Source organism: Gouania willdenowi, chromosome 9 (assembly GCF_900634775.1).
Source record: "Gouania willdenowi chromosome 9, fGouWil2.1, whole genome shotgun sequence".
NCBI lineage: Eukaryota > Metazoa > Chordata > Actinopteri > Blenniiformes > Gobiesocidae > Gouania > Gouania willdenowi.
In genome coordinates, this window is record NC_041052.1 from 34,630,352 (window position 1) to 34,648,243 (window position 17,892).

Sequence of the window (17,892 nt, forward strand, 5' to 3'; positions counted from 1 at the left end):
CAGAAAAACTGAAAAAAATAGGCCGAAAACGAACCAAAAAAATAAATAATTCATAATTGTTTTTTTTCTTATGTTTATTTTTTTTCTTTTTTCTGGTGAATGCAGTACGCTTCTGTACACTATCATTCAGTCTGTGTACAAAACAGCAGAGAGAATGGGATATCCTGAGTCACAGTTCAGGGACTGTATTAAACTCAGAGAAGGTAATGGAAAAGTAAGAAGTCAGGTCAAGCTGCGTTGCCAGGTTGGGTGAGATCCCCGACCAATAAGTAAGGTTTGACATTAATTTGCAAACTAATAATGCAGGTGAACTAAACTGGGGCTAGTTTAGGACTTTTATCATGTGAGCAAAAACACTAGTATATTAGTGAAACAGATTTAGTTGCAGTACAAAGATGTATGTTATAGGGTTGAATAAATTAAATGAAAAAGACACTACAGTGAGTACCACAAATATTGATCCGAGGGTCACATTATAGTAACATTCACGTCGGTATTTAGAACAATGACTAATCGGAGCGTTATTACAGGAAAGAACAAAGGGTTCTGTGTGTGCTTTCCCAATTTGTGTTTTTGGAGTCCTTTAATGATATTACTCAAAATAATTTTTGTCCATATATATATATATATATATATATGGACAGAAAGAGATCCAAAAAATGCACAAAATGAATTAAAAACTTTTAGAAAATGTATAGAACCACAAAAAAAAAAAAAAAAAAACAGGAATAAAGAAAAAAGAATAATAAATTGTATTGTTAATGCGGGAATTTTACCACTGTATCTGGCAACACTGTTGTCAAGCTAGTTACTAATCGCTGTGGTGTTAGCCGTCCTCCTCCGTGAGTTTGTAGGGTAACAAACACTAACAGGTTAACAGCGGCTTCATAGTTTGGCTTTCCTTTTCTGTGGTTCGAGTCCCTAAAAGCCGCCGTAGCAGCGGACCGAGTGGCTCGGGTCGGCACTCCGTGAAAAGTCGGCTACGTCGCTACGTGGTGCTGCTGTTGCTACGTCTGTGGATGCTAGGCTAGGCTACGTTCTTGCCAGTGCTACAAAATGGTCGTAGACTGAGCTGGACCGGGACGGACACTCACGGTGAGTTTAATGGACATAACCGTCTGTATGTGTACTAGCAGCTAGCTTTAAGGCTCAGTCTGCTCCGGTTCTGGTCTGTGCTGTCTGTTAACTGGACGTTCAAAGGGCTGCTGTGTCCGTGCGACAGACTGAGGCTCATGATTCCTAAGATATGCAAATAGAGTTTGAAAGCATTGTGACAGTTTCACTAACATGCATCTACCAGGACAGACGAGTTGTCAAACTTGGTCAGGTATTTATTTAATGTTAAGTGGGCCAGACCAGTAAAAAAAAAAAAAGCCAATACAAAAAAACCCCCATCATTTTAATAACACATACACTAGTGCTGGGTAGTGCTGTGCGATATGGAGAACATTTTATATCACGATATAGTTCGATTTATATCCGGATATCGATATATAACCCGATAGAGTATTTCTTCCTTAAAATTAGATGAAATGATTGAAAAATTGCTATTCATTGTGTATATATATATATATATATATATATAGTTGGTGCTTTTACTTTAAGAATCTTCTCAATGAAGAAATATTTGTGACGTTTTCTCACATGTACTGTTGTCACATGTCTCATGTGTTCTGATTTGTACATTTGTATTGGTAGAGTTTTGAGATATTCTCGTATTCCGTACCTGAGATTGCACACATAGACATGGTCAGAGGTTTTGCTTTGGTGAATCAATCAATCAATTTATTAAAGATGAACAGAACTGAATCAACAACAATATCAAGTCAATAGGAGAGCAGGCACTCATCTAAAACACAGCTGTGGGCGACGTCAGGGTCTTCTCACTCCCTGTGCCCCGAATGTAGTTTTCTCAACATTTTTCTTCTATGTAGTTTTCTAGTGTTTATCTTCCCATGGCTGGGACATGTGACTTCTTTTGTTATGACACGTAATACATTTGTGATTGTCAGGGTTAAACATGAGCTCATCAAAGATAAAGACATGCATGCAGGAAGAAATGTACAAGTTTACGTATATCTAACAGTATTATTTTCATTAGAAGATGGTTTACATTTAGAAATCAAACCATCAGTTATTTAAATTTGCATTTACTGTTGATTTAAAGCAATACAAATTATCTACAAAATTATGGTTGATTTATTATTCATCATTTAGGGGTCTATTGTGTCTGCTTTATTTGATTTATTAATTTGCTTTAACTGTTTTTTTTGTTAATCTTACTGTCTGGTGATCATACAGGTGCATTTTTTAAAAAAAATTAGAATATCATGAAAATGATCAATATTTTTTGTCACTCATTTCAGAAAGTCAAACCCATATATGATATAGGCTCATGACACAGAGTGAAATATTTCAAGCCTTTATTTCTTGAAATTTTGATGATTATGGCTTACAGATAATGAGAACCCAAAATTTGGTGTCTCGGAAAAGTAGAATATTAAATAAGATCAATAAAAAGAATGATATTTTAAAGGAAAATGTAAGGCTTCTGAAAAGTATGTTCATTTCTATGCACATGGTTGTGCCTCCTTTTGCATGAATAACTGCATCGATGTGGCGTGGGGGTGATCAACCTGTGGTACTGCTCAGACGTAATGGAAGCCCAGGTTGCTTTGATAGGAGCCTTTAGGTCATCTACATTGTTGAGTCTGGTGTCTCTCACCTTCCTCTTCACAATACCCCATAGATTATCTATGGGGGTCAGGCCAGTTTGTTGGCCAATCAAGCACAGTAACACCATGGTCAGTGAAGCAGCTTTTGGTACCTTTGGCAGTGTGGGCAGGTGCCAAGTCCTGCTGGAAAATGACATCAGCATCCCCATAAAGCTTGTCAGCAGCAGGAAGCTTGAAGTGCTCTATAATGTCCTGGTAGATGCTGCATTGACTGTGGACTTCAATAAAACACTGTGGACCGACTCCAGCAGATGACATGGCAGCCCAAATCATCACAGACTGCGGAAACTTCACACTGGACTTTAAGCAACGTAGATTCTGAGCCTCGACTCTTGCTCTAGACTCTGGGACTTTGATTTCCTAATATTACGCAAAATTTATTTTCAGAATCCACGTTGCTTGAAGTCCAGTGTAGGTACCAAAAGCTGGTTCACTGACCATGGTGTTACTGTGCTTGATTGGCCAGAAAACTGGCCAATCAAGTTGTCAAGACAGTGCTACAGAGAGAACTTTTACCTGCTACTATCACCTCCTCGCTGATTCTCCTCCACGCCAAATCCTTCCTAGTCTAGTCCTGGTTATAAAGGCCGTGTCATACAGCTCCAGGTGGTCACACACAGCTTCTACTCCATGGTTGAATGGGTGAACAGACTGGTGTCTGTGTTAATGTCACGTCATCGTCACCAAAGACTCTGATTGCGTTCAGCATCAATGTCTGATCACTAGCAGTGTGACTCTGAAGTTCTGTATGTTTGAAAACAGGTTTATGTTTTAAAATCTACAAAGGTTTGAACTTTGAGATTGTTTAAACATGAGAGAAATATTAATTCCTGTCTGAGAAAAGTGTATAAAGTGTGTGGTGAGGGGTTTTACAGTCTTAAAACATGTTTAATAATAGTAAAAAATAAAGCTGACTACTTCGTGGATTTTGCCTATTGTGGGTTATTTTTAGAACGTAACCCCTGCGATAAACTAGGGACTACTGTATTTTAAAAAAGGTCATACGTTCGTGCGTTATGTATGTAGATATTTACATGGGAGTGGAAAAAGTGGTTTCAATAACAACTGTCTACTACTATTTTTGGGTGTTCTTTTAAAATTCTTCATGTTTGTGTATTTGTGTTGGCACAGAGGTTTTTAGTATTGATGCGGTGTTATACATATAAACCATTATATTCATGAAGAGGGTTTTTTTTTTTTTGCCTTTTTATGGCGTTTAAAATTCCAAATGAAAATAAAATAATTCATCTGATTAACCAATGTTTTCTCTCTATTTTAGGTGAAGTCATGGCAGATGAAAACACACATTTTTGTGGTAATTGGTAAGGACTCAAGTTATATACTTGTGCATGTGTAAAGAAATTTTACTGCCAGTGAGTGCAAAGTTCTCTAAGGAAATGTACATTTTTTTGCATTTCTTACTAGCAAACACGAAATTCCAGAGGCCAACTTCACCACCCATGAGATTCACTGTCGCAGAAACATCGCTTTGTGCGATGTTTGCCAGGAGCCGGTGCCTCGGTCAGACTTGCAGGAGCACAAGCAGCAGGAACACGCTCAGGTAACGACAGACTCTGCAACACATGGATGACCAGAACAAACAGAAACATGACGGTTATACCTCACACTGTGATCTCTTTAGTAAACTGAGTTATCTTCTCCAGAGGAATCTTCTCTGCTCCAACATCATTATTACATGAGTACCAAACAAAGATGAGACGCTAACATTAGCTTGCTGAGCTGCTCCGTCTTTGCTAACAGTGATCGGCCTGTGTGAGCTAACGTCCAGCTACTGTTTAATGAGGCTCTGCTTCAACGATGTTGAATTATTGCTGAAAGTTTTGTGTTGTGCAGTTTGCATTAAACTTCGAAAGCTTCAAATGCGCTCGAACATTGCTCAGTTATTGTTGCTTTATATTTATCACACTTAGATTTATATGAAAACACATGTTGCCGTTACATTATTGGGCATAAAAGCATTTTTGCTTCTGCCTGTTTCAGTCTTGTTATATATTTTTAAATTGTGATTTGTGTTTGAATATTTTTTTGTTAGACTGAAATAAACTGAAACTGAACTAGTTTTTTGGCAGTCTACTAGAATGCTGTTTACACGCCAGCATCCTTAACTCACGCTATATTATGGTTTGACATGTATGGACAGCCGGTTATGAAACGATTCAACACTACACTAAACTGATATGGTAAGGTTTTATTTATTCAGACAGCTGTTCTTCAAGAAATCCACTTTGATCTCCTAATACTTCGTCTGACAACTGCCAGTCTTCGTCAGCGGTGTCTGCTGATCGATTTGATGTTTCCTTTGAAGTTTCACTTTGAAGTTTGTTTGACTTCCGTGTAATAATTCCAGCAAGATTCTTTTTGTCTTCTTTTTGAATCGTATGTTAAGGTTTCACTGAATTAAACCAGAATTACTATACTAAACTTATGATAACTGATTTTATTTTTTATTTCATTGATTTATTTCGAACTAGGCAATAAAACAAGCATGAAAAGTTTGTACAAAAAAAATAAATACATTCTGTGCAAATCAAGTCAGTATCAGGCTCATGAAACAAGATGCAAAAATAAAACATAAATGCCCAAAAGGGAGAGTGGGATGAAGTAAAACTTGTTTGAACCAGTGAGCGTGCAGTGTAGCTATTCCCACTCAATGTTCTTGAAGCCAAAATACGGCGCTTGGGGTGCTTCCATCTTGCAAATTTGACGTCATTTGGAGCCAGAGTCTACGCAGTAGGGTCTGGCGGGAGGAGCCCTGGTAGCATGCCCCGCCCATTTAGCATACTGCCCAATCATTATGATGTCAAATCCGGTTTTTCAACCTCAAATAACTTATTTAAAACAAACTTCACAGAAAAAATAGCACTTGGAAACAATGTAGGGTGATGATAACTAATGATCACAGCAGATTTTAGGTTTGAAAAAAAAATTATGTGACGAGTATTTTAACTTTACAGTTTGACCAACATCCCATCTGTTAACATTGAGGTGGTGGAGTTTATGACCTATACTGCAGCCAGTCAGCAGGGGGAGCTCTAAAAAAAGCTTCACTTCCCTTTGAGCGTGTCATCCATTCTTTTTACAATCTATGGTTTGAACCCACCCCAGTGTCAAGAAAAGACAGCTGCTTCCTTGTTTTTCTTGAAGTAATCCTCTAACTGCTTTAAAATATTGTTCTTTTAGATAACATGCAAATGTGGTTTGAAGATTGAGAAGAATTATATTGATGAACACCAGGTAAGAGTGTTTGGTTTCCCTCCTGATAAATGTTTTTCTTTGTCTGCACTGACTTGGTTAAAAGTGTGTTTTTGCTGATCCTGTCGTGCAGAGGTCTGCGTGCTCTCAGAGGCTGGTCCCGTGTCAGTACTGTGAGCTGGAGCTTGTTTTCAGTCAGTCCAAAGATCACGAGGATTACTGCGGCACGCGCACTGAGCTCTGTCCGCACTGCAAGTGCAATGTGATGCTGAGAGAGCAAGCTGTGCACCCAGCCCTGTGTGGAAGTCTCACTCCTCCCCAGGAGAGGAACAACAGCAGGATGAGCCACAGTCCAGTGGAGCAACAAACTCCAGATGCGTGGTTCGAGGCCCACTCCATTCGAAACCTGCTCGGAGCCCAAGAAAGAGGCCCCAAGAATAACAACGTCAGCTCAGCAGCTGAGCGCTCCTTCTCCAGGCTGTTTGATCCCAGACTTTATAACACCTCAGGAGTCCCTGAAGCGTCAGGTGATCATAACACTTTAATCATTCTGAGTGGATAATCAATGCTCCTGTGTATAAAAGCAACATCATAAATTTAATTTCTCAACTCATTTCTGATAGGAGGCATTTTGGGAAGAGGTTTTAAATGAAGCAGACTATAGGGAGAGATTTGTGTCAAAAATATTCACAAATATTTCCACAATTTTCACGTATATTTTTAGATTTTCACGTGTTTTTTAGATCCATAAACACATCCACAATTCATGTTTTATAATTGGGGGGATGTATTTATCATATGCAGATCTTTAATTGTGCTTGTGAAGTGCGTTTGTGGATCGGCCGACGTGTGAATTTATTTTTGAGACAAATGCACCGCAGCTTTGCTCAGATTCTCTCATACAAAGGTCCCGATCCACATGTGTGGAAATCACCTTCCCTCTACTAGGGGGCAGTATTGAAGTCTCTGCTGAAGGTTAATTCAATTTTACCGAGAGTCGGATACCTGATGGTAAAGTTGGAAAGATATTCACAGATTTAGACTTCCAGCATCAATAACTATGCAGCCTTCACTTATCTCCTGTTGATCATACACACTTGGTTTGACAAAAAATATATTTTTTTTTAGTCATGTGGAAGTAGTTAAAACAGGTAAGTGCAGTGTTCTTTCTCAAACTAAGAATGTAGAAAAGCTCAAAGAACCCTAAAGGATGCTATGAAAAACTTTACTTCTCATCTTGTTTATGTTGTAGCAAAAATAATGTCCATAATACTAAAGACAAATAGTTTTTTTTAAAAGGTCAAACAGTGTTTTCATCAACACTCATGCTTCACGTCTCTTCTGCTTCTCAGTGCCAGAGCAAAGCGACTTCCTGCAAAGCAGCAGCGCGTGGCCCCCCAGTAACGAGGACTCTTCCGGCCTGGATTACATGCTGGCGCTTAGTCTGCAGGGTGACGGAGAATCGATGGGCGGGGCTTTAGACGGCAACATGTGGAGTGACATTTGGGACCACAAGTTCGGGAAGTCCAGCTCTACTTTTACTCTTCCCAATAACAACCACCCAAACTTCTCTGTTGGGACCAGCACCAGTGCAGCCCAGGACGTTGATCAGACAGGTACGCACTACATTCTGTCGCTTTTAGGGATGGATGGATGGATGGGTACCGATTTCTGTACTTTTGAAAATGACATTATTGCTCATATATATATATATATATATAGCCTATTTTGTATTTAAATACTAGTTTTAGGAGTCGCTGATTTTGTTTCTTCTCAGAACAGCATGAAAATCACAGTTTAATGGTTGCCGAGTGCGTCCTAACTCAGGCCTTTCTCTAAACAAGCCACACTACAGAACTCACTCACACGTGCTGTCCCTCAGAGGAGACAAACTGCCAAAAGTGGCACATATTGTGCATCTTGTTGTTATTAAATGTGCTTCTGTAGCATTTAGCTTCAGTACATTTAACCCAGAATTTTTTTTCTGGTCTCATTTTATTTTAATGCAAAATTAGACATTTCTATCCTGTATCACCATTTTGATAAAAAAAAATATTAAGATCGACCACCTGCTCGACCACCTGCTGAACCCCCACTTCACTCAGAAACATGACAGGTGTAAATGTAAATAGCTGCTGTACCGACAATAAGAGAGTTGGAGAACAAGCTGCTAAGGGCTTCAGAGTAGAGCGCAAATATTTTTCCCGGTTCTGTGGCGCTCACACACGTACACACTCCTGTGTCCAACAACCCGCTGAAACATACTTTCTCTTGAAACATGGACATTTCTGTCTAAGGGAGCGCCTCACTCTACTCTTTAAGCTGATTCTCCCTTCACATCGTGGCTGCACGGGCAGGATAAACAAAACTGGCTTCTCCCACACACAGTTCTTGGGATAAACAGGGTTAGAACCAACTAGCCTCTGGCACTAGCAATAGCACCGAACAAAACGCTGTTCTTTTGGGTGATATAAATAAGTTCTTTATGTATGGAACTTCAACTAAAGTTACTAAACAAAAGGCTGACATTACGCTGTCATTATTATGACATGACACCTGTCATTAGCATGAAAAAGGTCATGAAGGCTGTCATTAAGTGTCGTTAGTTAACCCAACCCCTAATCCTTCGTTACTTTAACCTGAACCCTAACCCTACCTAACCCCACTAGATCCCTCCACCTAACCCAAAAAATGCCAACATAGCTCCAAAGGTGTCATAATTTAGTGAACAACACTTAATGACAGCCTTCATAACACCTTATTCATGCTAATGACAGCGTAATGCCCGCCTTATGTATGAAACTTCAAGTAAAGTGTTACCATAAGTTAATTTTTTCCGTAGGTTTTCATGATGAAGAAATTTGTGAAACAGATGTTAGTTTGATATATTTGTTAAAGTTTTTTATTATTATTATTAATATGAGAAATGAATATGGTAAATTGGTACATTTGGAGATTTTATTATTTACCATTTATAACCACACAAAAGTACTGGTACCGTTGATTACTGATACAGATTCACAGGTACTGAGTATCGGTTCAAATGTGAAAGGTTCCCATCCCTAGCCACATTGCTCATTTGCGTTTGTCTTCACAGATACCATGTTGCCTTGTGAGTTTTGTGAGGAGCTGTTTCCAGAGGAGGATCTCATTTTGCACCAGGTTGGAGCTGGAATTGAATCGTTTTTTAATACTTTAAAATGTGACCAATATCTCAATGACATAGTTGTGGCTTTCTCAGACAGGCTGCAGTCCAGCCTCTGCGTTTGCATCGTTCAGCAAACAGCCCTCGCCCCCTCCTCCTTCTCGAGTCGACAGAACGTGCAAAAACGCATCAGGCCGCATGCAAAACTTCTCCGACACACTCGCTTCCAACATCCCCACCTTCCCCCGCTCAGTGTCCCCGGCCTCCTACAGTCCCCCAGCCAGTCCTCTAGAGGGCGACGTGGTCATTCCATGTGAATTCTGTGGCATTGCACTTGAAGAGGCAGTGGTCTTTCATCATCAGGTATGGCATTGGTCACAATCAAGTGTTCTGGATAATTGTTTTTTTGTCTGATTTTTGATCAAACGTTGCTTTTGTGTAGGACAAATGTGACATGAGGCCCCAGACTGCTCGTCCTCTGAATAATGTTATAAAAGCGTCGATCAAAAAACCACAGAGCGCCGTGCAAGAGACTGAAGGTCGGATTTCTCCAGAATTTCAGAGGCACAAAAAGCACCAAGGTAAAGTATACCTGCTGTTTGTGACGCTTAACATCATGTCAAAGGGAATCTGGAGTGGAATAGATCTGAAATCCAAGTGGTTTAGTTGTGAACACGTTTCTGTGTCCCAGAGAGACTATGTTTGTATAAAAGCTATAGGCCAGATTTCAAACAAAGAGTGTTGTAGGGGCCTGGTAAATTTTGAAATTTCTAACTTTCTGGAAGTAAAATTTTGGGAAGTAAAGCAAAAGTTTTTTTGTTTGGTTTTTTTTTGTTGAATTAGTGAAGGGTCTTAATGAATGTAGTTGGTTACTCATGCTTGGTATAGGTCCTCTACTAATAAATACTCAGACACTGTAGAGACAACAGATAACATTTTTTAAAAATACTGATTCAAAGATGCACTTTTCAAATTTAAATGAGGTTATATTGGGGCTGTTATGGATTACCCCCCACCCGACTCATTAATTTTATATTTTCCTATTGTTTTATTTAGTTGATGGTTTTTGTTTAGATTTTGAAGCGCACTGTTACAAAGCGGAAGATGCACAAAGGCAACATCAAGGGCAGCTAAGAAGCTGCAGGAGTAGAGATCACTGATATATCGGGTCAATATATGGGCTTTTTTCAATATCGGCCATCGGCCAAAAAAAAAATAAAATATATATATATATTTTTTACCATCACCAGCCCTCCCTAAGGAAGGGTAAGAAACACTTTATTAAAGGGAGGATGTAAAAAGAGAGGGTATTGTAACACCTAATTGAGGGGGAAGGGAACAGGGAGGAGAGACTCAAGGTAGGAAATGGAAAGGGTGGTGAAGAGTTGATTATTTTAAAGTTAGAGTGAGATGTAATGTTGTAGTTGTGCATATGGTGACAAGTGTGAAGCTTAGGTATAATGGTGGTGGCTGTGAGGAGAGGAGAGTGTGGTAATACTCAAAACAGGTATTTAGTTTAAAGCGAATACTTGCACATTGTATATTGTTGTCATGTTTTACTGCTACTTACCCGTCCAGTACTTTTTGTTTTACTTGGTTGTGTACGGGTATATTTAAAGTTCAATAAATGTTGAGTTCTATTGGTGTATTTAATTTAATTTCTAATATATACATTTATATCATATGAGTGTTTCAATTGTCCTTCATATTCAATGTGCTTGAAAAAAAGCATATCATCCTCAAATATTGACTTCGAAAATGGGCTTTAGATATCAGCCATCGGCTGAATTATTATTATTATTTTAATCGATATCGGCCTTTGAAAATTCCATATCAGTCAACCTCTATGCAGGAGTCCTCGGGGTCCTCTGGTGAAGAGGGGAGCATCCGAGAAAATTGCCTGTATTAAATAGACCATCTGTGTCCAACTCATGGCCCGGGGGCCAAATCCAGCCCTTTGGAGCATCAAATTTGGTCCGCAGGAGAAAGTAAAAAGGACAGAGAAAACATGAGTCACTGTGTAAATGAAACTCAACAATAATTGCAGTGGCTCACAGTTTTCCCAGTGCGTATATGACATGGTTACAGCCATTATTAATGTTAAACAGTTGAAAAAAACTCAAAGATCAAATTATGACATATTTTACTTAATTAAATAGAAACTGGTCACAAAATCTAGTTTGTTTTTTTTTTTGCTGTCAAAGGTCAACACAACATGTAGTGCAATCTTTTCACGACAACAATGCATGTTTTGTTATTCAATTAAATAAATGAATTTATTTTATTGTATTATTGTTTGTAAAATCTAGGAAATTTAAAGTGAAGATCCTGTTGGGACTGATATCTATCCCTAATTGCTTGGATCTGGTCGGTTTCTTACTTATTTTGTAATTTATTTATATGCAGAAATGCAAAGTAGGGAACATAAATGTTGAAATTACTTGTTTTTCCTCATATAATCTGTGGCCCACTTGAGATCAAACTGCTCCGTATTTGGACCCTGAACTAAAAGGAGTTTGACACCCCTGAAATAGACGGTGCAGCTGTTTTATGTGTTTCTCGGTTATGCAGATTAAAAAAAAAAATTAAACAACCCAATCCTGCCTGGAAGTCCAAGTGTGTCCAAGTGTGCAACAATTATTATGACGGTACCAATTAAAAAAGGGAGAAAAAGAACCAGAAAAGCCCCTTGCGCTGGTTGAAACACAGCGTCGGGGCCCCTATGCTCAACAGCACTGCTTGAGAACCTTGTTTGTGTTGTATTAAGGTCATGTCTGGAGCGTGTGCATGAGCACAGATTTGAGTGTTTCTGACCCCGTGTACTTTATCTGCTTTCTAGCTGAATACTCTGACAACGCCTTCGGAGCTTTTGCTGACTCTGCAACATCAGTTCAAAACCCCCAGGGGTGGCAGAGCAGCTTTATTGGACTGCCCAATCAGAAGAAACTGTCCAACCACGACATCCCTGCCAAAAACAGACGTCCGCAGGGCCAGGAAGTCGACGGAAATCTTTCATCTCTCTGTGATTCTGAGAATCCTGGTGTTGCTGTTCTGAAGGGGTAAAAAAAAAATCAGTGGTTGTAACGTTGCAATTTCCAAAAATAAAGAAACCACAGCTGAGGTTTATTTACAGTATGTAGATTTAACTGTTTGAATAATGTTTTGATTTATATTTCTGTCCTCCAGACTTCAGTTACCAGAAGAGAAGGAAGGCAAAGCGAACAGATGGAATCCGATGGCAAAGGTACGTGTGTCTGTCTGTCTGCCTGTCTGTCTGTCTCTGTGTATAAACATCCTGTCTGTCAGGTTCCTCACTTCCCTCTGACTGATCTGCCTGTTTTATGGTCTCTGTGTGCTATTTCTGGCAGCCAGTAAATTCTTATTAATGCTGTCTTCCTCTTAAGACTGAAACGTGTCAATGGCTTTCATTTATCAACCTTTCGTACGTTTAGATCTGAGCGTACAACGTGCGTTCGATCATGTTCACGCAAGCATCGATATAACCAATTGTGATGTGAGCGTACACTACGATCAGACCTGAGTGTGTGGATTTGTGTTCAGCACAGACTGGAAACTTAAACAAACTTCAGCTTTTATGTAAGCATAAGCAGACACACATTCAGAACAGATGTAAATGGATTATTACAACAAATTCAACAAAATAAAACGAAATTCAACAATTATTACCACATTATTACTGATGCCACTTTTTTGGTTTTCCTTTCACGGAATGCTGTATAACCCTGCTAATAAAATCTGCTACCATCCAAGCAGGATTGAGCGCGTAGGTTCACCCAGTGCAGACATGGGATGCGCTGCTATGCTTTGTCTTGGAGAATGAGGTCCTGTTTCCTCGTAAAACACATCACTGGGGGCTCTCCAGGATCTCTGCTGTGAAGTTGTACTCAGTGCACACAGGGGGGCAGACTTCACCTGTTCTGTAGCTGATGCTTCACAGAGCATTCATATGAGCTCCTTTCACATGTTAAAGCACATCTTTGTTTTGCTCCACCTCAGATGTGAGGATGCCGATTTTCACATAGAAAAGGTTTCTTTTCTTGTTTGACCTCAGTGGGCGGGGCCTCCAAAACAGAAGGGTGTAACAAGTTAAAGACGATCGAACACCCGATCATTTGTACGCTGTGATTGGTCAAATTGTTTCATAGATCACACATTGGTTCTGTCGTACGACCAAATATGACCTCACATTTACACCCGTATTCACTCAAGGTTGATAAATGAGGGCCATTGTTTTTCTTACACTTTTTTCATCTTGCTCAATTAATACTTGAAAAAAATTTTCTGTCATTATTTTTGCTGATTTCCTTTTTATTTCTGTAATTTATGCTGAAATTAGGCCATTCAACTGTTTAATACTCAAGCACGGAATGAGCATAACAACTGATTGAGTAGCTCCAAAATCCGTGTATCATTCGTTCATTCGGTTTTCATTATGTAACAAAAACACAGGAAAAACGAAAAAAAACACTTATTTGATGTCCAAAATGGAAAACGCCTTGTTTTTCAAATTCAAGCTCTTTTGCTTTGGTACAGAAAACGTAAAACGAACACCTTTAGTCGTTTTCTCCATTACCGATTGGCCAAAGTACGTGACCCGGAAGTGAAGCGATATCTTTATCTCTGCAACACTTAGGAATCTATTTTTTTCTCAAATACACCTTGTGGTGCCCCTGGACACATCATCAGTGATATAACCTGGAATCACAGGGGGTTTCGGGTCTTTCAACAATCAGACCCCCTCCTCCAGGCGACCCAACTGGGGTTGATCAAGCCCCAGCTTGTGCCCAGGTAGCGCTACCCTACGTGCCACTCCTCTCCTCTTCTGATCCACAGCCACCTTGATGCCACTTCTGCAGCATCTGTGGCCAACTTGATGGCCTTTCGCTGGCTGGCTCCAGCAATACCCAGCATCTTGTAGGCCCTGCAGAGAGACTGGCCCGCAAATCCTCTGCATCCTACTTCGATGGGTTGGCATCTTGCCCGCCAACCATTGCTCCTGCACTCCTCCACTAGCTCGGAGTACTTAGCCCTCTTCCTCTCATGGGCCTCCTCCATCCGGTCCTCCCACGGCACAGTAAGCTCCAGAAGAACTACCTGCTTGGTGGCTACTGAAGTAATCACAATGTCTGGCCTCAAAGTTGTTTTTGCAACCTCTTCGGGGAACTTTAGTTGCTTCCCCAGGTCAACCTTTAGCACCCAATCACGCGCCGTTGCCAACAGGCCAGGGGAGGTATTTTGGGTGGTCACTGCAACCTTCTCCCCAGCTCTGACGAAAGTAATGCTCTTCTTCACTGGGCGAAGGCTCTTGCTGTGGCTAATCCCGCAGCAGATGGAATTAGCTATTGCCTTAAGGACCTGGTCGTGTCTCCAGCGGTAGCGCCCTTCACCCAGGGCTTTCGAACAGCAGCTGAGGATGTGCTCCAAGGTTCCTCTCCTCTGGCAGAGGGGGCAAGCCGGTGTCTCTGCCTTCCCCCAGATGCAAAGGTTGGATGGGCTAGGCAGCACGTCATAAACCGCCTGGATCAAGAATTTGATTCGGTGGGGCTCAGCTTTCCACAGCTCGGTCCATGTGATCTTACGCTCCAGCGCTTGCTCCCATCTCATCCAGGCTCCCTGCTGCCGCATTCCCACCATCTGGCTGGCCCGCTTCTCCTCTAGTCCTGCTCGCACCTCCTCGAGGATCAGCGCCCTCCTCTCTCTCTTCTTTGCTTTATTAAAGTGAGTTCTACCACTACCCAGGCCAGCTCTTCCTTGTGCCACTTTGCCCACCAGTACCCTCTGCCGTACCCTAGACTCGGCAACGTCCACGGCCACAGCAGCTCTCCACTTCCGTCCCGTCCGGACCTCAATCCCAGCCTGGGCAACCTTTGGGTCACTAGACTCCCGATATTGAAGCAGCTCCCTGGACCGGGTCACCATGAACTCTTCACTTAGGCTGCTCATAGGGAGCTTCAGCTTGTTGCTTTGCCCATATAGGGCAATGCTGCTCAGGCTTCGCGGCAGTCCTAGCCACCTGCGGAGAAACCTGCTGACCCTCATCTCGAAGCCTTCCACTGTTGAAATGGGGAAATCATAGACCAAGAGGGGCCAGAGGATCCGAGGGAGAATTCCATGCTGGTAAATCCAGGCCTTGAACTTTCCAGGGAGGCCAGACTTGTCCACCGCGGCCAACCAGGTCTCCAGCTCCTGATTCGTTGATTGTGTGGAAGCTGCGTCTCTCAGGCTACAGTTGAACACCTTTCCCAGGCTCTTCACTGGTTTCTCTGTTAGTGATGGAATCTTGGTGGTGCCAAGGGAGAAACTAAACTTGCCAGTGACCTTCCCTTTCTTCAGCACGAGGGACCTAGACTTAGCTGGCTTAAAACTCATACGAGCCCACGAGATCAACTCCTCAAGGCCACTTAGAATCCACCTGCAGCCTGGGACAGATGTCGTTGTCACCGTCAAGTCATCCATGAAGGCTCGGATTGGTGGCTGTCGGACTCCGGACTTACTGAGGGGCCCCCTGCACTGAACTTCCGCAGACTTAACCAGCATGTTCATGGACAGTGCAAAGAGGATGACAGAAATTGTGCATCCGGTGATGATTCCCTTTCCGAGTTTGTGCCAGTCTGAAGTTGTTGATCCAGAGGAGACTCTCAGGCTAAAGTTGGAATAGTAGTCCAGGATCAGATCTTTGACCTTCTTTGGGACGTGGTGCCTGTTTAGTGCCTCTTCGACCAGCTTGTGTGTAAATCCTCCGAAATATCCGTGAGGAGGTTTTGTGCCCAACACCAGCTAAAGCGAAAAGGACACATTTCAGATGCACAGTTGGAAGCAGTGATCTTGTCATGCCAAACTGCTGTTAGCGTCGGATGAGAGTACACTTCCGGATCACGTACTTTGGCCAATTGTTAATCTAGAAAATGGATAAAGGTGTTCGTTTACTGTTTTTGGTACCAAAGCAAAAGAGCTTGAATTTGAAAAACAAGGCGTTTTTTGTTTTTTTCATTTTGGTTTTGGAAACAAATATATATGCTTTTTTAATTTTTCATGTTTTTGTTTCATAATGAAAAATGAATGATACACGGATTCACCGACGTTGGTGATTCACTGTGTGGGAAATAGGGCTGAACTATTTTGGAAAATCTAATTGCGATTTTTTTTTTTTTCTCAATATTGCGATTGCGATTTAATATGCGATTATTTTTTTCAAGGACCTTGTCATGTATTTTTCAATGAATACGGCAATAAATCGGTCTGTTTAATAATAAACAATTTCAGATTTATTTAAACTTTAAATGAATATAAAATATAAATTTTAAAGCACAGATTACAACAATAAAGCAAACAAATCTGTGACTTCACCTCTTCAACATATCTAACTAACTTCATGTTTCATGAAACATGTAAACATGTGGACTGCACTTCTTAAACGCTCTCTGAACTTAACAGGACAGTATAAAAAAGGGCAAGAATTTTTTTTATAAAAAATTGCAGCCTTTGCGATTTATGATATTGCGATATCGCAAATGCAATAATCGTTCAGCACTAGTGGGAAATTTGTAAAATATAGCAGCTCAACAGTCATAAGAGGTATCTGAGTGAAAAAATACTTGCTAATGGAAGGACACACCCTAAATGGTGAACCAAATATGTTTATTGTAACATTAACATTTGCATTTCATTGTTGCTTTTCACACATTGCTTTTCACACATTGCTTTACACGTGTTTATTCTGTTTTTTACAGTTTCCTAAGAAGCCGAATGAAGAGCAGCAGGATGAGTGAGAGCCGACTCCTCTGACCACAGAACAATAAACACCATCTACTCTGCTTTCCATTTCTTTTTGCACACCTGAATAAAAACAAACCTATTTCAAGTGCCTGTGGGAGTGCAGAGGTCCTACAGTTTATACTTTAATACATTTTACTAATGAAGTCTAAATGATGCGTTGAGGTGATTCGTGTCCTTTTTATCAAAGTGTATTCCAAACATTGTGTATGTTTAACATCCGGCCTTAACGCACGCATTATAAGTTATTCATTCTGAGTTAAGCTTCACGTTATGGCTCATTTAAGATCTCTGATGTTTTTCTCTTTGTTAAGCTTTGTTTTCTATTACTTTAGCTGAAGTCATTTGCTTGTCCTCCCTCTGTGTTTCAAAGTATTCCTGATGGTTCCTGCTTTTTTTTAAATTTTTTTATTTTTCAAACACAACCTAAAGCACCTTCACATCTCCTTTTAAAAAGGGCTTCAGGACCTAATGAGTTAAATCCATGCATTTTTTTGACCATAGAAGAAGAAGAAGAAGCCAAACAACATTGTAAACAGGTTTTTTTTGTTTTTTGTTTTTTAATATAGGTTTGACTATTTGTTTCTAATTTGTTGTAGCTACGCTCTAATTTAAAATCAGATGTGTAGAAACAAAGTGGTGTAGCCGTGTTGTGAACTTTGTATTTTGTTTATTTTTGTTTAGGTTGTCGCAGCGCTTTTTTTGTGGTGTCTTTATGGGTAGGGTTTAAGATTTAATAAGAACAGTTTGGTCACATTATTCTCCTCCACGTCAACAAAGAGCTGATGTGGTTTTAAACTGAACAAACATTATCACGCTTTTTGTCTTGTGTGCTACTTTAAATGTTTTAAAGAGACTGCAAATATTACTGTGATGTGTCATAATTTTTTTCTTTTTTTGGTGTGATTTTTACATATACTTCAGTCCTTTGTTTAAGTGTTTGGCCGTTCCCAGCCCACTGAGGGATTATTTTACCTTTCCTACACTTACACCTACTACTTTTCT

At 40.4% G+C, this 17,892-nt stretch overlaps 1 protein-coding gene across 1 annotated transcript; it reads left to right on the forward strand.

Moving 5' to 3' along the window:
* The first annotated feature begins 799 nt into the window (after positions 1–799).
* trafd1 (TRAF-type zinc finger domain containing 1) lies at positions 800–17,755 on the forward strand. The gene is made up of 12 exons (XM_028458527.1): positions 800–1,095; positions 4,015–4,057; positions 4,161–4,296; positions 5,937–5,990; positions 6,082–6,475; positions 7,301–7,564; positions 9,046–9,110; positions 9,190–9,456; positions 9,536–9,674; positions 11,933–12,152; positions 12,280–12,337; positions 16,845–17,755. The coding sequence occupies exons 2-12, from the start codon at positions 4,023–4,025 to the stop codon at positions 16,881–16,883; spliced, it is 1,671 nt and encodes a 556-aa protein (XP_028314328.1). The 5' UTR covers positions 800–1,095; positions 4,015–4,022; the 3' UTR covers positions 16,884–17,755.
* The last annotated feature ends 137 nt before the right edge of the window (positions 17,756–17,892 follow it).

Coding starts and splice junctions, on each gene's coding strand:
- trafd1 (XM_028458527.1), top strand. CDS start 4,023: ATGGCAGATGAAAACACACATTTTTGTGGTAATTG. Junction 9,457..9,535: donor CAGTGGTCTTTCATCATCAG/GTATGGCATTGG, acceptor GCTTTTGTGTAG/GACAAATGTGACATGAGGCC. Junction 12,338..16,844: donor GATGGAATCCGATGGCAAAG/GTACGTGTGTCT, acceptor TGTTTTTTACAG/TTTCCTAAGAAGCCGAATGA.